The sequence below is a fragment of the Neolamprologus multifasciatus genome, chromosome 3, assembly GCF_963576455.1.
Source record: "Neolamprologus multifasciatus chromosome 3, fNeoMul1.2, whole genome shotgun sequence".
Lineage (NCBI taxonomy): Eukaryota > Metazoa > Chordata > Actinopteri > Cichliformes > Cichlidae > Neolamprologus > Neolamprologus multifasciatus.
The window spans coordinates 1,117,463-1,138,462 of NC_140441.1; the positions used below are offsets into that span (position 1 = coordinate 1,117,463).

The following is a 21,000-nucleotide window of genomic DNA, read 5'->3' on the forward strand; positions in this document are numbered from 1 at the left end:
GTCCTCACTCTCGTTCTGGTCCTGGTCTTTGTCCTCACTCTCGTCCTGGTCCTGGTCCCGGTCTTGGTCCTCACTCTCGTCCTGGTTCTGGTCCCGGTCTTTGTCCTCACTCTCGTCCTGGTCCTGGTCCCGGTCTTGGTCCTCACTCTCGTCCTGGTTCTGGTCCCGGTCTTGGTCCTCACTCTCGTCCTGGTTCTGGTCCCGGTCTTCGTCCTCACTCTCGTCCTGGTTCTGGTCCTGGTCTTGGTCCTCACTCTCGTCCTGCTCCTGGTCCTGGTCTTGGTCCTGGTCTTGGTCCTCACTCTCGTCCTGGTTCTGGTCCTTTTCTTGGTCCTCACTCTCATCCTGGTTCTGGTCCCGGTCTTGGTCTTCACTCTCGCCCTGGTCCTGATCCTGGTCTTGGTCCTCACTCTCATCCTGGTCCTGGTCTTGGTCCTCACTCTCGTCCTGGTCCTGGTCTTGGTCCTCACTCTCGTCCTGGTCCTGGTCTTGGTCTTGGTCCTCACTCTCATCCCGGTCCTGGTCCTGGTCCTCACTCTCGTCCTGGTCCTGGTCTTGGTCCTCAGTCTGGTCCAAGGTGCGTGGAGGCAGCAGTGTGTGTGCTTGCTGTCCTGGAGGCTGATGGAGACTCTGAGCAGAGCTGGAGGACGAGGACGCAGAGACATCTACTCTGAGATGCTGGACGAGCCTCACACCTGTCCTGTGACTCAGGTAGGTCCCACTCTCACCTGTCTTCCTTACAGGTGAGTGTGGAGCATGCTCAGTGTGCTCTGTGTCCCTGCAGTACAGCGTGTCCTTGGCGGTCCGTCAGTACCTCGGTGTGTCGGAGCTCCTGGAGTCCCTGCAGACTGACTGCTGGTCTTCGGCCCCTCTGAGCTCTCTGCTGCCCCCTGATGGCTCCAACCTGACCTCCTCCCAGATCAACGGGTTCCTGTCCTGATCTTGCAGGACTCTGTCCTCCGAGCCTTGGGGCGGAGACGCTGTCAGGTAAGGTGACAGCAGCTCCCCACGTGAAGTCATGTGATTACGTACCAATGATTTTTGCCGGTTTGTGTGTCAGGCGGCGCCCCCTGCTGCTGGTCGGCGTGCTGGAGCTGCCGTCACAGACGTCTGAGTTCAAACACTCGATGCAGCTCAGAGACGCCGCGGGAGCTGCAGCCTGCGTGCTGACGGAGAGCAGCGAGGAGGAGGAGGGAGCGCAGAGGGCAGTCTTTAACAGCGCCTGGATTGGTACAATGCACGCACACAGACACACACACAGGGACACACAGCTTTATTCTTTAATGTGTGTGTGTGCTGCAGGTTGTCTGGTGGGTGTGGTGCAGTTCACCATGGTGACAGAGAGATTCCTCCAATCAGATTTCCCCTCCTACCAGCACCTGGACCAGGACAGGTTCATCACACACAAACACTGCAGGTACACACACACAACCTGCAGCATGCTGACTGCTCATTGGTCCATTCTCTGTGATGTAAGAGGGCGTCTGATTGGTTCAGGATGTGAGCTTCCTTCCTGGTTGTGAACATTATGAGTTAAATAAAGCTGGGTTCAATTCACAGGGTTTACCTGCAGTTCTCTCTGGACCACCTGCACATCCTGAGTCCATCTGTTGCCATGGAGACACACCTGAGACACAAGGGGGAGGATCCAGGAGGGGATGTCACTGCCAGGAAGCAGACAGTAGAAGAAGAAGAGACTGCTGGGAGTAAGAGGAGGAGAAGAGAAGAAGAAGAAGCGGACTCCGGCAACCCCGGGCCCTGTGTCTCCATGGTGATCAGGGTGGAGCAGAAGGAGGGTGTGTCCTGGAGGAATACAGGGGCGGAGGCAGAGGATCAGGAGGCAGGGCTGAGACTGTGCTTCTCAGTGAAAGCTGCTGTGATTGGTCCAGTGGTCAGCTGGAGGCGGGACCCAAAGAATGAGCCAATGACAGAGAAAGAAAGTGAACAAAAGCAGGAGAGAAAGGTGAGAGACGCACCTGTGTGTGTTTACCTGAGCTCACCTGGATACACAGTTACGTGTGTGTGCGTGTGTGTGCAGGTGGTGCTGGCGTTCTCAGGTGTGTGTGTACGCGGTGGTTTCCTGTCCTCCAGCCTGGATGTTTCTACAGACTCATCGCGGCTAACACTCAGGTATCAACCCAGCTTTGATGATGTCACTAAGGGGCGTGGCCAGAGGTTCGCCTCATCGGTCTGTGCTCTCTGATATTAGTACACAGGAACACGTTTTTCAGCTTTAACTGTAGTTGTTCACACACTGAGTTAATTATGGAGTTCCACAGGGTTCAATGCTGGGACCAGTTCTGTTTACATTACACATGCTTGCTTTGGCAGCATCATCAAAACACACAGCTTACATTTTTACTGCTATGCAGATGACACCCAACATTCCTGTTTGTGGGGAGTTGATATGACCTGAATCCTTGCAGCTGATTGGCCCATGTGTCTGTCAATCAGGATCCCAGTGTTTTGATTGGCTGTGGAGTTTCTGGGCGCAGTGCGGTGGATCTCCACGCTGAGTCAAACCTACAAGTCAGACGTGGTTGGAGATTCCACACTCTGACACGCCCACTGCTGCTGCCCACCTGCAGACAGGTAACACTCGGTTTGCTCCCCGTCTTCCTCCAGGACCCTTAAACTTTTTTATAGAGATCGACAGACCATGTGACTTTCACGCATTGCATTGTGGGTACAAGTGGCAACAAAATCAAAACACTGCATCAAACACTAGCATTTCCAGTAATCATCAATTCTGTGGTTTTAATCCCTACTTTCATTTTATTTGCCCCAAAAACAGTTCTGTACAAAAACGACGGAGAACACAGCAGCTCCGTACAAAGACAGACGTGACGAAGAGGCAAAAAAAAAAAGTACGAGGAAAAAACTCAAAGGAGGTAAAGTGTCAGACCCATACGAGCATACAGAGTGTAGTAAGGACTTTAGCGTGCTGCCCAACTTTCATCACGCACATATTTATTATTTTATGGTCCTAAGTGTGAGTGCTGTCACGGATTCAAATATTGGGGATGGATACAAGAGGAAAAACCAAAAATAACAACACTGGTCCGGCCAGGTCAAGTCAAACGATCATTTAGTGAACACACGCGTGGGAGATGGACACCATACAGCAGACAGCATCAGATCTCACCCCAGAAACCACACAACAATTGTTTTATGAAAATCAGGGTATTAGAACGCCCCCTCATGCGTAAGGTTGGTACAATCAATGTTGACAACTTCTGACACAGCAAAGGAACATTCTCTCCTTCTCAAGGACAGGCACTGACTCCCACTTATCTCCTTGGAGCCAACTTTCCCTTATAGAGACACAACATTACAGCTACAAGGTTTTGCAAATTGTCAAGTTGATCTGTGTATAATACTCTGAATCAGGTATGCAATATTAAATGAATGTTGTTTAATCAACGGCCACTACTTAAAACTTAACAAAAGATATAACTGAATAAAAGATCACAAAGAATAACATGATATCAGTGTTATGTAAGCGCGTGCGACCTCATAGGCCCAAAGTCATCCCACTCCATAGATCAGCCAGACGTCGCGCTGACTGTAGCTTTTAACCCTTATTAACTTGAGCACAACTCTATAATGAGCAACAAACTGCAATATGTATAAGGTGATCATGTTTACACCTGCAATGAGAAATCATATGATTATTCTGACACCTGTAAGTAAAATAAGATGAGGTTATAACAATCACTGTAATACAAATGTTAATGTAATGTCAATAGCTTCAATCAATGTTTAATGCAATGCTTGTTATATGATTCTGATGTAATAATAATGCTGATGCTAAAATAACAGTAAAACATCCCCTTTTCACCCCACAATTCCCTCTGTTGACCTCTAGGAGAATCCAGAGGTCACCACACCGAGTGTTGTGTCACTCCTTGACCTATACAGCCAGTTCTACGTGCATCAGTGGCATCATGGACATCGGAGTCACCACTCTGGGGTTCACTGCCCTTGTAATCACCTTTTCTAACAATCCTCTGACACAAGGAATGAGACAACAGCCACAGGTGACGAAAATACCCACCAAAACAGATAAAGAAAGCATGACCAAAATCACAAGCCCTTTCCACCGTCCGAACACCAAGGTCATCTAGCCCTCCAGCGGATTGTCAACTCCTGAGTGATCATGCATAGTTTCAGACAGGCTCTTTAGGCACTCGAGAGCCCGAGTCACTGAGCCATTCGGTGCGGTGTTGTTGGGAATGAAGGTGCAGCACTGATCCCCAAACATGGCACAGACGCCCCCTTTTTCTGCTAATACCATATCAAGGGCCATCCTATTTTGCACACCCATTAATGAGGTCGGACCCATCTGCTCCGCTAACCCCTCCATCGCGTCTCTGGTCAGGTTAGAGAGTCTCAGCACATTATAATGAACATAGTTGATCCTGTCTATGTTCTTGTTTGGGGTCACTGGAAAGAAAGCAGAGATTATTGGAAGATTTTCAAAGCCGGCTGCTATTTGATCAGCGAGTTTATATTCATTTGGAACCCCCCTGGGCACTCTAATGGAGTCGATCCAGGTCGGTGAATTCATTCTAGGGTCATAGACATGTGTTCCATCAATTTCTCTTTTTACCAAAATGTCTCTTGCGTCTGGCTGCCAATGTGCGTGTGTGTGTTGCGCTGTGGGATCGCTTTTACCTGGTTTCCAATTAGCATAAGTGGCGCTCCTTGTCTCACCATCGCGCACGTCCCCACGCTTCCCAGAGGAACACGAACCAAAAGAGTCTTGTGCCCGCAATAATAATACAGCCCGCTCCTAGCCCAGGTTCCAGTTAGTGTGGTTGCATCACTTACATTGTTTGTGGTCCTCCCCATCTGTGTAACAGAACACCAACTGGGATCAATTTCTCCCAAATTATACTTTACTTTATCTGTGGAAAACTTAAAACAAGTATAGTTATCTTTTCTGGGCATAAACGGTCCTACTTGGGTGTATTTGTCAATAGGGGGAAATAAACTGGACAAAACAGTGCAGTTCCCACTATTCACTACTTCTTTCGTCATTCACAACATGCAATTATAGCTCCACTGATCCTCTGGATGCAGCGGCGCAGGCTCTGTAAACAAACGCGGTCTAGCGGAAGCACAAGCTACACAGTTAGACAATTTTTGTTCTCTAGCATTTTGAGCCATCCAGTCCAGCCAGATGTTGCTGTCACTGAACCCGGTGGCGCGTTCAATCAAATCTTGAGGTTTTAATGTGCTGTAGTCCACTGACAAGACCCGTCTATCCTTTGGTTCCTGCTCCTCTGGTACAGCCTCCGACGACCCGCTTCCCTTCTGCCCTGTAAAAGATGTAACAGAGTTCATTGGATTGGAAATCACCTGTGTTGCCGTTTCTTCTCTAACTGGCTGTACGGGGTTATGCTTTTCTAGGAAATGAACTTTAATTAACCCTTTTTGATCAACTCCTGCAGTTTCCACACCCACAACTAAATATACAGGTTTTTTCCGATGCCAATTCCCCAATGACAAAGTCAATGGATTTTTAGATGGACTGTAATCCCTTTGAAGTTTAAGCTCGTTTCCTGGTCCTAGTTCTGACGGTTCCCAATTTTCCCCAGTGTAACCCCTTACCTGATTCAAATTCCTACACCACCCGTCATAAGGCCGATTTCCCCTTTCGCAGTGTGTACTCACTGAGTAGTCCCAGCAGATCCACACATTATATCCCCTCCAGCTACTGCTTGCGCCCTTACAGTTAAAAACATCACACAGATCAAACGTAAAAGAAGTTGTGGAGCCGTTAACATAATCTAATTCTAATCCACCATAAGTGCTGAGACACTCATCCTTTTTACCAGAGACCTCGCACTTCGTTCTCACCCACGGCTTGATTTCACTGAGTGGTATATCGAATGACGCTGGGCTGGCATGGCCTCTGTGCTCAGACAGTCTGCGCGGGCCGGTCTGCAACAAATAAACCAAAAAACATATAGCGGTGATTAATAACATAATCGACATCAAACTAAGTAATATTTTGATAGCTTTTGAAGCTTCTCTCTCATCACGGGTTTCTGATTGTTGTGATGGCGTGTTATGTGAGAATTATTTTTTGCAAGTTCAAAGCTCTTTTTGTTAAAGCCTTTGTGGCAGATGTTCAATTTGATACCGCTCCTTTCTGCTGGCGCGGCGACTTCCTCCTAGGCTGCTCTTCTTTCTTCGGCCTCCCAGATAGACTACCGGTCGGCCTGTTGCACAGGTGTGAGGATTTATTCTGCCTCTGATTTTCACCTGTGATGGGTGGAGATGGAATTTTCCCCACCCAGCTGTTGTGTGCCGGTGCACACTGCGACCAGTGATACCAGTTGTCGCCTTTCCCTTTCAGTTGAACCGCTTTAGCTGTCCGGGCAGACACCTCGTACGGGCCAGTCCAGCGAGGTTCCTTCCATTTGCGTTTGATGACCTTCAGCCACACCACTCTCACGTCTGGGACCTCTCCTTCTCCTGTGGGCCTTTTACAAGCCAGCTGTTTTGTGAAGCTGGACACAAGCGCTTTCAACTCGTTCCAATAGTCTGCGTGAGACCTGTTCCCTCTCGTGCCCTGTTCCACTGAGACCACCGTCCAAGGTGCCGGAAACTGTCTCCCAGTTAGCAGCTCGTAGGGCGTAAAACCTGTGGACTGATTAACAGAACATCTTATGGTCATCAAAGCAATCGGCAGGGCTGCGACCCAATTGAGCCCTGTTTGCGCGCAGATTTTAGCTAATTTATTTTTCAAATTTAGGTTCATTCTTTCTACTTTCCCTTGAGATTAAGGATGATACACTGTCCCAAATTTGTGCTGAACTCCCAACATTTTTTCCACCTTTGCCAAATCTTGATTTTTGAAATGGGTTCCATTATCTGATCTAATTCTTTTAGGGAACCCATGTCGAGGAATGTAATGATTGATTAAACATTTGATCACGGTCCTCGCATCTTCCTTTTTAGTCGCCCATGCCTCTGGCCAGCCGGTCAGAACATCTACACACACCAACAAATATCGAAGACCACCAGGGCCTGAATCAATCATATCAGTGAACTCAATGACAATCTCCTCTCCCGGCCTCTCAGGCATCCGGAACTTACCCGATTCTGGTTTGACCACTGGCTTGGGATTGTGTGCCCCGCAGATTAAACACATTCTGGCCTTCTCCCTTATCATTTCTCTCAGCTTAGGGTGCCACCAATGACACAGATTTCTCTCCATCTGTGCTATCCCCACGTGGCCAAGCCCGTGGGCCTCGCTCACCTTCTGTTTCGCCATTTTGGCTGTTAGCACGGGACGCCCGTCTGGCCCCCTCCACAAGCCTCCATCCTGCCAGGCTCCCTTGTTTTTCCACACCCCCTTTTCCTCTGGGGATGCCTCCTCCTGGGCCTGTTTGACCTCCTCCGTTATGTTTGTGGGCCCTTCCTCTTCTGCAATTACCTGTATCATTTGTCTCCGTCCTTTGTAGCCTGCTCCTTCCTTTGCGGCTTCATCCGCTTTCTGGTTTCCTTTTGCCACCATGCTGGTTCCTTGTGAGTGCCCTTTGCATTTTATGATACTCACCTCCCTTGGATCACCCAAGGCCTCCTCCAGTTCCTCCATTTCCTTCTTGTGGCAAATAGGTGCGTTGGTTGCTGTTCTGAATCCTGCTCTTTTCCACTGCTGTCCCTCAATCCTTCCTGCTTCTTTGACCTGATACTCACTTCCTACTCTGCAGACCACCGCATACCCTGTTTTTAGTCCTTCTTCATCTCTGTGGCAACATCCATCTGTGAACCAATCTTCAGCTCCAGGTATAGGTTCCGCCTTCAGGTCCTCTCTAATTTTTTCTTCAACCTGTGCTCTTTTGACGCAGTCATGTGGTTCCCCTGCTCCCATTAAATCTGCCATGTTAGTTCCTTCATGTGTGAATGTCAAATTTGGGGCCTCTAAGATTTTGCTCAATTTCTGTTGTGCCTGTGGTGTCATGCTAAATGCTTGTGAGTTCACGTACGCCACTATGCTGTGTGTAGTGAGTATTTTCAGTGGGTGCCCTCTCACTACATGTGCTGTTTTCTGAATGACTTTGGCGACCCCTGCTGCGTGTTGTGTGCATGTGGGATGCCTTGCTTCTGTTGGATGTAGTTTTATGCTGACATACATGAGAACGTCCCTACTCCCCCCTTTTTTCTGAAACAACACCCCGTTTACAACGGAGTTTGTTTCAGAAATATCCAAATAGAATGGCTCATCATAATTAGGTGTGGCCAGATCAGAGGCTCTTGACAAATCCTGTTTTAACGTAATAAACGCGGTTTCAGTGTCAGGCGTCCAAGGCAACTCAGCCTTAAGATTTCGAACGCCGACTTGCTTCATTAGGCCCCTTAAAGGGGCAGTTTTACCTACATAGTCAGGAATGAACTTTCTGCTGTAACCTGTCAAACCAAGGAAAGAAAGCATCTCTCTCACTGTTCGCGGTTTTGGATGTGTCAGAATTTGGTCTCTGTGTGTGTTCATTAAACCCACTGATTTGTGTGCGATTACCCGACCCAAAAATGTTACCTCAGGTCGAACCAATTGCAACTTTTCTTTACTCACTTTGAAGCCACACTCTGCCAATCTATTCAACACGATGAGCGAGGCTGCCGCACAATCCACTGCTGATGGGGCTGCAATGAGAAGATCATCAACATACTGAATTAATGTACATCCATCAGGCAAATTACATGTTGACAGGGCCTCTTTGAGCACCTGGTTGAAAATGCCAGGAGAAAGTGCAAAACCTTGTGGTAAACGTGTGTATCTGAATTTTTTGCCTCTGTATGTGAATGAGAAAATGTCTCTGAGTGACTCATGCAGTGGAAGACAAAAGAATGCATTTGCGAGGTCAATACAGGTGAACCACTTTTGGTCACACGTGATAGCTGATAGTGCTGTGTCGGGGTTTGGAACAGGCAGTGTTAGTATGCAGTATGGCATTAATGGCTCGCAAATCATGTGCCATACGGTACTTTCCTGTCCCATGTTTCTCCACTGGTAGAATTGGTGTGTTCCAATGTGAGTGAGATGGCTCTAACACTCCAACCTTTAACAAGCCTTCAATTGTTTCTGCGATTCCCTCTTCTGCGTCAGGTTTATGTTTATACTGAGGTCTGTTAACTGGTGTGTCTGATTTAAGCTGGAACAGGACGGGCGAACAGGTGGCCAGGCCAACGTCCGTGGGCCCTTTGGACCACAGACTGTCAGGCAGTCTTGACAGTTCGGCAACTGCATCAGGATGGTCTGCTCTCTCTCTCCCATGTGTTTCTGAAATTTCTCCTCCTCCAACTCTTTTTTCTGTCTGTTCGCCGTATCCTGTTCCTGTTGCAACCGATGGGTTACATGTCTTTCCCACTGCACAGAATCTGCCACGGCAAAATCTGGATTTTTCTCTAAGTCAGCTGTAACTTGATTGGGCAGCCCTGCCAGCACCGCAGAACAGAACCATGGCCGATGCTCACCTTCTTTACCTGGATGGACGCCTGTTTCTGACAACCACTGCTCTTTGGCTTTTGCTAAAAACTCCCTAGGTGTGTTTTGGGGGTCCCAAATTATTTTAGGTATAGCTCCAGTGTTAGGGGTTGGGTACTTCTCACCGACTGCGTCACATAAGGCACATTGCACCTCATGGTATGGCAGATCATTTGCATACCGGGTTGTGTGGGCTATGGCCTCTACATCTGCTGGTCCACCACCGAGCATACAATGGCCGCCGATAGCACGGAAATCGCCTATTGCAAGTTCCTGTCCTTCGGTCAACCTGCTCAGTGTTCTTAACCAACTTGCTTCTCCCTCAGTTATAGGTGGAAGTTGTTTAACCAATGCTTCCAAATCTCTTACTTTGTATGGGCAATACAGTGGTTCGTTTTTTGGGCCTGCTATTAAAGGGAGATTATAACTAGGGTCAGCAGCTTCTGGCTCTAAGGTCACTTTTTTATTCTGACTCAACTTTCCCTTTCCTTTTGAGCTTTTAAACATGGGCATTCTAGTCGTTGTTCTATTTTCACACGTCTTGATCTCAGATTTCTGCCTGCATTTGGCTCTGACTCGACTACTCTGTCTTTTTCCTCATCATCATCCTCTTCCTCTGATGAAGTCGCACCATCTTCATTCTCCTCCTCTGACATACCTTTACTCAGTTTTTTCTTAACGACATTTAGCGTTTTTAATACTTCCAGTAGTGCGTTTGGGGTTTCATGCATCCGACCATAGACTTCTCCTCTCCAGCTTCCCGCCTTGGCTGTTGTGTCAGATCTCTCTGACCTACTGGTTTGGGCCTGCCCTTCTCTTGCTGGTGTTGGCAACTCCTGAAAGGTTGACTGTTCACTCCCATCCTCAGGTGACATTGTGTCCTCCATTGCAGGGGTCTGTTCAGTCTGTCCACTGTGACTTGGCTGTCCCTCCATTAATGCTTCGGGGCCTGACATATTTTCTTTGACAAGCGAATGGGGAGGCGAGGTTGAGCCTTCATCTGCAGCTGAGGCTATCATTCTCCCTCCCCCACTGTGGGACTGACGTTTAACTGTCACTGACCCTGCTTTTGGGGAAAATTAGGGGCGGGCTGGTATATTCAACGTCCGCTATTCCTCCAAGAACCACTCCAGTTTGTCCATCTGGGCCATGAACTTGTCCCCCACCAAGAGTCATCACAGGCATGATGTATGATTGTGGTGGGGCACTAGGTGATAATGCGGCCCAAGGATATAATTTTGGTGTGTCATGTCTGTTAGCATCTTCTGGCTTTGGAATTAAATCCTTCATTTGGCTCTTTATCTTTTTATTTTCCTCCTTCAGCTGTTTCAATGACTCCATTACACTTCCCATGTCTCCTGTTTCCTCCGTGTCATCCTCCATCATCCAGGAAGATGCTCCATTCCACAAGAACAGCCATTTACAGCACTTTGCATGGGTTTCCTTTAGATTCTTGATTTCTTTTTTGGCTTTCCAGTTAACTGAACGTCCCTCTGCTTCCTTTTCCAGTTGTTCCAGTTTTTGCTCACATCTCTCTCCTTTCGTCTTGAACACAATGTTTAGGGCTATTTTATCCTCCAGCCCTTTCTGTTGGGAGGCAATAAGTTTCCTTACCATCGTTTTGCATTCTTTCTCAGCTATTTTTGATGATCCAGGGGAAGCCAAGCGAATGGCTTTTTTAAGCTGTTCCAGCTGCTCCTTCAGATGCCTATAGCCCCTAGACCAACTAGATGTCGCACTGGAGCTGTTAGCCATTTTCCTGAAACACAGGCTTACCTCCCTCTCTGTTACTCGACTCCTTCTCCTGGGTCACCCCGCTACGTCTCCCTGTCAGTTTTCAGAATTAGTCTCACCACTCCAGCGGTCACAGTCTCCTCCTGACCTGCTCGGTGACACACACAGTTAACCCAGTGCGTCAGAGATTTGACCGTGCGTTTATTAATGTTCACACTCAATCATAATGCTTCACTCTCCCATTTAATTTAGTAAAACCAAACGCACTGTGTGCTGTCCTTTGTGCACGCTACAGCCATACAGTTTAATACATTCACACAGCACCAAGTCACCACAGAACCTGCGTCAAGGCGCTATGAACATCAAATAATGATAAATACACACCGTGCTGTTTAAAGGGTGGGAGAGTGGTGGACCGGTCAAACTCCTCAAGAGTTCGCCATTTCACTTGTTTTGCTTCAACACTGGACAACCAAACTCCGCTCAGTCTCATTTATTCCAGACACCGTTAACCATTTCAAGCACACAGTCACAAACAAATAATGTCAGCCAAACGATTTCAAACACACAATTATCTTCTTTTAAGTTATTCATTACTTCAGGACGTCTCAACAAATAACTCCACAAGTTTTTAAGAAAGCATACTAAAGTCGGTGCCGGTTTCTACAGCTTCTACCATAGAGAAAACAAACACCGCCACCTCTGTGAGTTCCCAAGCGGAGTCGTCCGCATGTATGGCTAGTTCAATCACCCCTTGAAACAATAATAAACAACGGTTGACATAGTCATCTAAGTCGTCCAGCTCTATTTCTGAACACACTGACACCTCATAAGGTGCCTCTCCCTCCTCTGTCTCTGCGTAACAGTCACAGTTCACCTCCAGAAGCCCCTCTATCTCTGTAATTTCAATGTGACAAGATGCAGATCGCAACATTGTTAGGTTTATATGTAACTGTATATGAACGGGAATTTATCAATATTAAGTGGGATTTTTCTTTAAAGTGTGTGTGTAAATGTAAATCAATTTTTCACTTTTCACAAGTCAGATGCTAAACTGCCCCTAACAAGTCCACTTTATTGCGTGCTCATAGATTTGCTTCTGTTAGAGTTATTCGCCAAATGTACTTTTTTTTTTTAAAGGTTATTAATGTCATGCTTATTAGTGGCTCATATATGCTTAAAGCTTATGTCTGAACTTGAACACAGAGGTAGAGCATATTTCCATCCTTTTTAGGGTGAGAAACTCCACTTTCTCTGTATCAAGACAGCTCATAACTTTTTAACAATTTTACCTGAACGTATTATAGATTAAGATTCTCCTGCGGAATAAGTGTCTAGTTTTCTAAATTCACTTAAATTTTGTCTCAGGTTAATTCACAGCAGTTTGATCTGAATTGTAAACACTCACCTACCCTCAGCATAAACTACAGTGACTCAGACTTAAATGCACTATACCTTATATTATCACCAAAAGGTAACTGGGTTCATCAAGCATATTTGTCTGTGCTTTCAGGCTGAAAGAAAAAGACACTCACACTCTTATAACATCACATATAACTTGCTTGAATCAACAGCATTTTAAACTTTCCAATTTTGAGCCCTGCAGCCCAAGAGAAATATGCCAACCGCAGTCATCAATCATATATTCACAGCATTAACTCAAAATTAATTTATATTATTATGATGAACAAAGCCAGCATGTTATTTACAGGCCTTTAACAATATTTGCAAATCATAATTACAATACTCAACACGCTAAACAGGAAATGAACATCCTCTGTGCGCTTCACAGCAGCCACCTCATTTGCATTTTCACACACCGTCTAAAAATAGCTTGCAGCTCTGCAGCGCACTGTCATCACACACAGCCTTGTTTCGCAACCAACTCTCTATTTTATATTACAAAGACGTCTTATATTTACAATCACTCTCAGGCCTGAAAGCTTTAGCACCTACACAATTTTGACAAATTTAAGTTAACGGGTCCAACCGAAGAAAGTCCAACTTTTTTGTGATCAATTAACCAGTATCTGTCCAACAGTTTCTGGCCTCATCTCTAACGTCCCTAACTCAATTTAAAAGTGTCCAACACCCAAGGTCCAACCTTTGCTGCCCAAAAAAGCGCAGATACCGTTCCAAACGGTAAAGTGGTCCAACCACTAGTTATTCTGGAGTGCCCCAAGCTCCACAGTGACCAACTGACTATCCCTCAAAGAGGACAAGGCCTAGGCGTCCCCGGCCTTGGCAAGCGTTACCTCTGAGCACTGCGCTTCTTATCACTGCCGTTCTATAATAATTTATAATTAAAGTGTTATAATAATTTATAACACATTGAAACAGCAGTCAACACCCCAAAGCAAGAATATGACTGACGCCAATATGACCAATGGGGACTTTAACCCACTAAATGACCAATTCCCTATCAAACTACTTCACTCAGCAGTCCAACTGCTTTAACTTTTCTCAGCAGTCCAACGGCTTTAACTTCTCTCAGCAGTCCAACTGCTTTTTAATATTTCTCAGCAGTCCAACTGCTTTTATTAACTCTCAGCAGTCCAACTGCTTTTTATTATCTCTCAGCAGTCCAACTGCTTTTTATTATCTCTCAGCAGTCCAACTGCTTTTTATTATTTTATTATTATTATTTTATTATTTATGTATCATTATTTCAGCTTCAATTCTCATGAGATTTTTTCATCAAAATCAAAACAGGCCTTCACCAGTAATTTCAGTGAGTAGACTTTTAATTTATACAGTCCAATTTGGCACACTTTGGACTAAATTCAACAGGTTGTGCCTTACCTTTAGATGTGCCGGCTTGCCCACTCACGTCAGACCACTGGCTCGTGCCTGTCCGTTCGACCACCTCGGACCGTCCAAGCCTCCAAAACTTCCACCCCAATACCACAGGACGAGCCCCCAAACTGTTACGGATTCAAATATTGGGGATGGACACAAGAGGAAAAACCAAAAATAACAACACGGGTCAAGTCAAACGATGATTTATTGAACACACGCATGGGAGATGGACACCATACAGCAGACAGCATCAGATCTCACCCCAGAAACCACACAACAATTGTTTTATGAAAATCAGGGTATTAGAACGCCCCCTCATGCGTAAGTTGGTACAATACAATCAATGTTGACAACTTTTGACACAGCAAAGGAACATTCTCTCCTTCTCAAGGACAGACACTGACTCCCACTTATCTCCTTGGTGCCAACTGTCCCTTATAGAGACACAACACTACAGCTACAAGGTTTTGCAAATTGTCAAGTTGATCTGTGTATAATACTCTGAATCAGGTATGCAATATTAAATGAATGTTGTTTAATCAACTGCCACTACTTAAAACTTAACAAAAGATATAACTGAATAAAAGATCACAAAGAATAACATGATATCAGTGTTATGTAAGCGCGTGCGACCTCCTAGGCCCAAAGTCATCCCACTCCATAGATCAACCAGACGTCGCGCTGACTGTAGCTTTTAACCCTTATTAACTTGAGCACAACTCTATAATGAGCAACAAACTGCAATATGTATAAGGTGATCGTGTTTACACCTGCAATGAGAGATCATATGATTATTCTGACACCTGTAAGTAAAAGATTAAGATAGGGTTATAACAATCACTGTAATGCAAATGTTAATGTAATGTCAATAGCTTCAATCAATGTTTAATGCAATGCTTGTTATATGATTCTGATGTAATAATAATGCTGATGCTAAAATAACAGTAAAACACCCCCTTTTCACCCAACAGTGCATACACTCACAAGATGTTTAGTAACTTCAGATCCCTGCAACAAGCCCAGGTCCAGTTTACTTTGGTGATTTGGACTATTCCATTTCACAGCTGCAGGTGGGGTGGCAGGTCAGCCACTAATCAGAAGGTCGGTGGTTTGATCCCAGGCTGCCTCCTGGCTGCCCAAATATCCTTATATTAACCCTCTATACCAGGGGTCTGCAACCTTTAACACCCAAAGAGCCATTTGGACGCGATTTCCATGCAAAAGAAAACACTGGGAGCCGCAAATACTTTTTGAAATCTAAAATGAACATAACACTGTATACATTGTTTGTTTTTTTTTTTACCTTTATACTTTGTGTAAACAACTAAGGCGTGTTGCTTGAATCCATGAAGTGCTACAGAGAAAATTACATTTTATTTATGTTATTAACACATTTTGAACTCTTAAAGAAATATAACAAAAGGAAAGACACCCAGCTGAATTAAAATGATCCATGTAGCAAACAAAAACTGTTGTGAGCCGCCACCTTTATATCGCCTTTGGGCTTTTGGAGCCTTGACCTGACTTTTAAAAAAAATAATTGGGAAAAAAGCACTATGCTGCTAAAGAATGAAAAATAGATCTTTGCAAAATTCAGCCTAAATATGTATTTTATCTGGTTAATGTGTGTGGCGGGGCGTGGTCTGCAGCGCCGCTGCAGGGGAGGCGGACGCACCTGAGCAGAACCGACGCTGTTTGCATAACAGCGTCGGTTCTGCCGTACGGGCTGTACGAAGTCACTTTCATCTTCACGCAGGAGTGTAAGCTGTCATCTGTGAGGCGTGAGCGGTGTTTGTTTTTAACATAGTTCACGGTGGAGAACAGCTGCTGACATAATGTGGATCCGAAGATCCATAATTCGCTTACCTGGGGTTGAAAGTCTCGATAAAGGCACGGCGTTTCGGTGGGTATATCGGCTTCCGCAAGTGTGACGCTTATTTTGAACGATTAAAAAAATAATAGAATATAATTTTATTTTTATATTTCAATATCACAATAATCTTCCAATTTAGAACTACAAGTTAAAAAAAGAGCTAACATAAATAAAATACACTTCAGCTAATTACTTAAAAAAAAAAAAAAATTCCCAAATCACGCGGAGCCGCACTAAAAGGACTAAAGAGCCGCATGCAGCTCTGGAGCCGCAGGTTGCCGACCCCTGCCCTATACTAACCCTATGTTTGCCTACTGGTGGTGGTCAGAAGCCCGGTGTCGCCAGTGTCCGGCAGCCTCGCCTCTGTCAGTGCGCCCCAGGGCAGCTGTGGCTACAATGTAACATCACCAGTGTGTGAATGATTGAATGTAGTGTAAAGCGCTTTGGGGTCCTTAGGGACTAAGTCAACTATACAAATGCCCTTTACCGTTTATTTAGCTGTTGTTAAATATTTTCCCTTCCCTCCTGTACAGGCCAACACAATCTATTTGTCGTTTCAGGTTGTAGTGTTACACAACATTTTCAGATCTAATAGAAATAAAATGAGTGTTTCATAATTCATTCAATTTATTGTCTTTATTTATAACTGGCATCATTGCTTCATTCTATTATAGAATCTTACAAGAAAGAGGCAACATTGTAAAAATCCATCAGCTTTATTAGCTGCTTCAGTGAAAAACAAATCAACAATGCAAAAAGAAAAAAACATTGCTAACAACAAACTGGAAAACAGTTATCCATCACTTGCTTGCTTCAATACAACACTTGGGCACATATATGCAGACGTTTCGTGGCTGTTTTGATCTCGCTCTCTCTCTTAACAGATCAAATCTGGCTGTGGTAGCAGCTTTAAACTCGGTATGACCCAGGCTGATAGAGGGGCCCAGTCTGGATCAGATTCCTGCATTTTGTAGGCTGGTTTTCCTACAAAACACAACAAACATTAGCCCGCAAAGCCACAGTGAACAAAGCAGCTTAGCAACGAATTCAATTCAAATCAATATGAGACTCATTTGTAACCTACATCAACAATTATGATGAATGATGTAAAAACTACAACAGAAGACTGACCTTTGTGGAAATGCTTGGAGCAGACTAACATGTGAGCTGGATGTTCTGGGACGTTATATTTGGTCTTCGAATGGACATCCGTCAGCTCTTTGTTACTCCGGAAACATGGCTCGAACAATTTCTCTTCAACGACGTAATCTGATAACAACCGATCTCTTTTCCCGTCGGCTTCCCGTGGCTGTCATGTGACCAGCTATTGCAGTTAATAATACAACAGCTTCTTGCCATTCTTTGTGTTTCTTTTTCATGTGAAAGCCTGCGTGCGCTAGTACCGCTTGCCACTCGTACCCACAATCCTTTGCGGTTTTACCCCTGAATGACGTCACATTTTCCATGTCTCTTCTCTGTGTTTTCAGGCCGTCCCACCCACAGTCTTGTCCGTCTCAGAGGTCTTAGACTGCAGGTAAACTGCTCGTCCCTCACTGAGTCGCCCCCTGTGGCCATCTGAGGAACTAAAGCTGCAGCCTGCTTTAAACTCTTACTGCTGTGTGTGTGTGTGTGTGTGTGTGTGTGTGTGTCAGCTCAGAGCTGGTGTGTTTTCAGGGTGTGGTGTCTGAAAGGATCAGTGTGAACAACAGGACTGCCCACTCTGGACACACACACTCAGGTACAAACACACAGGTGGTTTGTGTGTCAGGCTTTTTCTGCTGTGAAGTTTAACATGGGGGTCTATGGGGGCGACTCACTGCTGCCTCTGCTGGACACTAGAGGAACTGCAGGCATCAGTGCTTCAGGTACGAGTCTCAGGTCTGACTGTTAGCTGAATGTGTGTGTGCAGGTGTGCGTCTCACTCTTTGTGACCAAGCTGGGAGGAGTCTGCAGGTGTACCTGGACTTAAGCCACACCCCCTACCCACCTGGCCTGTTGCCGGGTAACACTCTGCTGTTGTCTGGTTTCCAGAGGAGGCTGTCCAGGTGAGACACACATAGACAGGCTTATAAATGTTTGGACTCTTTGTTTGGACTCATTTCCAACAATGTCCCCAATAAAGTTCTGAATTATCTTGCATTAATAGGCTGCTGATTTTCTTCACTCGTTTCAGGTGTTACCAGCAAAATAGTTGCTAATCATCTGGGAATGTACCCAGATTGATTTATTTAGACAGAGATCTTGACCCCCCCCAATGTTCAATACAAAGTTACGCCGATGTTTACGTACCTGTACGTTTTAACTGTGTGTGTGTTTCAGGACAGGAAGTGTGTACTGCACGTACTTACCTGTCAGCTCCATAACTGTGGTCTCCCTGGGAGACAGCAGGTAAGTTTACAGGTAACGTCTGGTTCACGTGTTTGTCGTGCTGTTGTTTATTTGTTTGTTTGGTTTCTATCAGCTCGGCCCAGCCTTCTCCTCCTGCTCCCATCATGCACCTGGGCGAGTGGGCTCTGAGCAGCAAGCAGAGGTGCGCTGTGGGACAGGTCAAAGGTCACGTGGTGTGTTTCCTGTTCCTGCAGCTGCAGTGGAGCTGCTCGCTGTGTGGCAGCGTGTACACACAGGTACTGCATAAAATACACACAGTGTGTACAGGATGTGTTTAGTTGTAGTTTCTCGGGTGCAGTGAAAGTCCTCAGAGTGCTTCATGTGTTGTTAGCGTGTTGGTGGTGTGTTAGTGTCGGTGCACGTAAGTAAAGTGTTGTTTTGGAGGAAACTGCTCACGACTTCAGGTGTGTGTGTGTTTACCTGTTGCTCTCTCTCTGTCAGGGCTGCAGCAGCTCTCAGTGTCGCTCGACCTCGTCAGTGTTTCAGTCCAAAGCAAAGTAAGAGCAGCTTCCTGTTGAGCTCACCTGCTGATGTTAATCACCTGGATCAGTCAGGTGACAGTCACATGATCAAACCATGTCGCTCTTCGATCAGGCTGGTGATTGATGACGGGACAGGTGAGGCTCACGTCTGCTTCTCAGCTGCTCTGGTTCGTGCTCTGCTGGGATTGGCTGATGCTCAGTGGGAGGGGCTTCAGAGAGCACTCAGGGTCAGAGGTCACATCAGAGTCTTCCCTCGTGGGCAGAGCCAGGTCAGTAGCACCTGTCAGGTGTATATGTTTACCTGTCACAGGTGAGTCACGTGCTCATCGTCCTCTTTAAACTTTATTTTGTCTTTAAAATTTAAGAGGAGGCTTTAACTTTGAAAGGGCACATCCTGTTTACATCCTGGTAACGTCTGCTCACACTCTACTGCTGAACTGGTTTGGGGGCGTGGCCACTTCCACCTTTAAAAGTCTGTAGGTGTGACGGACCCACACTGGGCTCACGTGAACAGGGGGGGAGGGGCCTTACAGCCGTGTGTTTCAGCGAGGTCGTGCCCCTGACTCCACCCACTCGACCTGAAGAAGCAGCAGGTGGTGTAGTTCTGAGGGTAATCAGGGCTGACCAGCTCCATGTTCACCACACCACACCTCCCACATGGAGGGTGGAGACCACAGGGGAGGGGCAGGACAGCGAGAGGCATTTAGGACTCGGGTCACACCAGGAGAACCCACAGGGCCCCTCCACCCACAGGTGGAGCTGTGTTAAAAGACCCTGCAGACTGAAACGTCCTGTGGAGGTGAAACGAGAAGAAGATGCAGCTGCAAACCAAAGAACAGCGTCCACACAGTGAAGCACGGTGGGGACGCTGTGGGGGGGCCACCACAGAGAGAAACTGGAACAGGCTGGAAAAACTGATCAGGAAGGCCGGCTCTGTGGTCGGCATGAAGCTGGACACTCTGGTGTCAGTGGCAGAGAAAAGGACACTAAAGAAACTGCTGGATATTATGGACAATGCTGGGCATCCTCTGCACACGGCCATAAACAACCAGAAGAGTCTGTTCAGTGACAGGTTGCTTCTCCCCAAGACAAGAACCAACAGACTTAAAAACTCCTTTGTCCCACACGCCATCAAACTGTTTAACTCCTCTCTGGAGGGGAGAGGGAGGGGAAACAGGAGGACAAAGGAGGGGGGAACAACTAAGCTGTAGTGCCTCTCCACTTCACTGTGTAATACCTTTGTGCAATACTTTTTGTTAATAATCATACTTGAAATGTGCAATTCACTTGTATTTTTATTCACTTGTATTTTTATTTTTATTTTTATTCCTATTTATTCTATTTATCCCCTTTGTATATTTTATCTATATATGTCTTTGTATTTATATATGTGTGTGTGTGTGTGTGTGTGTATATATATATATATATATATATATATATATATATATATATATATATATAATATTCTTGACTCTGTAACTTCTGTCGGTGCTGTGCTTTTTGGAAAACAAATTTCCCAGAGGAACCTACCCGAGGGATTAATAAAGTTTTATCTTATCTTATCTTATCTTAAACAGGCGTCCTGCAGGACGTTTCCACAGGGCCGAGCCGTGAGTCTGCAGAGACATAACCTCTGTGTCTGTCTCAGGTGTGTGACGCTGACGACTTCCTCCTCCACTTCCTGTTGTCTCTGTGCAGCAGTGATGTCATGATTCGACCGCTCAGCCTCACCTGCAGGAAACACACCAACCAGAGACCAGAAGGTAACCCCACCCTCACCACCCTCACCACCCTCACCACCCTGACTGCAACCTTCAGAGTCGTGTTTGTGTGTGTGTGTGTGTGTGTGTGTGTGTTTCAGAGGTGAGGAGGTTCATTCAAGGAGACAGAGAGTTCCTGACCAGACTGGCTCCTCCCCTTCAGCTCACCTGTCTGCACCTCCACCCTGACTGAGCTCCACCTGCTTCGTTCTGACTTCATCTGTTTTACATGTTCGTACAAATAAAACTTTATTGTTCCTCCTGTCACACGGTATCTCACCTTCACTGACCCTAACGCTGGTGATCAGGGTCAGAGGTCACACAAAGCTCTCTTCGAAAATAAATAACATAAAGTTAATAGTTTATCAGCAACAAAACTTTTTCACAGCTTCAGTTTTTGGTGCCGGGTTCTTTTCCACATACGGTGGTTGTTGTCATGGAAACTGTTTAAAGTGAAACAGGAGA

The 21,000-nt window shown here is 45.9% G+C and overlaps 1 protein-coding gene and 2 pseudogenes across 3 annotated transcripts in view; 1 reads left to right on the plus strand and 2 right to left on the minus strand.

The window, feature by feature from the left end:
* Positions 1–21,000, minus strand: part of LOC146520957 (E3 ubiquitin-protein ligase TRIM21-like) — a 49,279-nt pseudogene that overhangs the window by 21,070 nt on the left and 7,209 nt on the right. The gene's annotated exons all lie outside the window — the stretch shown is intronic.
* Positions 79–20,864, plus strand: LOC146520960 (CST complex subunit CTC1-like; annotated as a pseudogene). The gene is made up of 16 exons (XR_014871911.1): positions 79–711; positions 785–987; positions 1,061–1,230; positions 1,303–1,417; positions 1,561–1,963; positions 2,039–2,130; positions 2,455–2,592; positions 17,393–17,439; positions 17,558–17,643; positions 17,815–17,950; positions 18,225–18,293; positions 18,367–18,529; positions 18,735–18,790; positions 18,888–19,044; positions 20,424–20,538; positions 20,637–20,864. The product of XR_014871911.1 is annotated as a CST complex subunit CTC1-like (transcript).
* LOC146520961 (uncharacterized) lies at positions 6,140–7,993 on the minus strand. Its single transcript, XM_085154452.1, has 2 exons — positions 7,111–7,993; positions 6,140–6,654 (listed from the first exon to the last, which is right to left on the minus strand). The coding sequence occupies exons 1-2, from the start codon at positions 7,976–7,978 to the stop codon at positions 6,140–6,142; spliced, it is 1,383 nt and encodes a 460-aa protein (XP_085010578.1). The 5' UTR covers positions 7,979–7,993.

Bases quoted from the DNA above. Each gene is read 5' to 3' on its own strand.
- LOC146520961 (XM_085154452.1), bottom strand. From the start codon at position 7,978: ATGACACCACAGGCACAACAGAAATTGAGCAAAATCTTAGAGGCCCCA. The intron at 6,655-7,110 runs GTAAGTTCCGGA...ATCAGTCCACAG, and splicing joins AGTGGTCAAACCAGAATCGG to GTTTTACGCCCTACGAGCTG.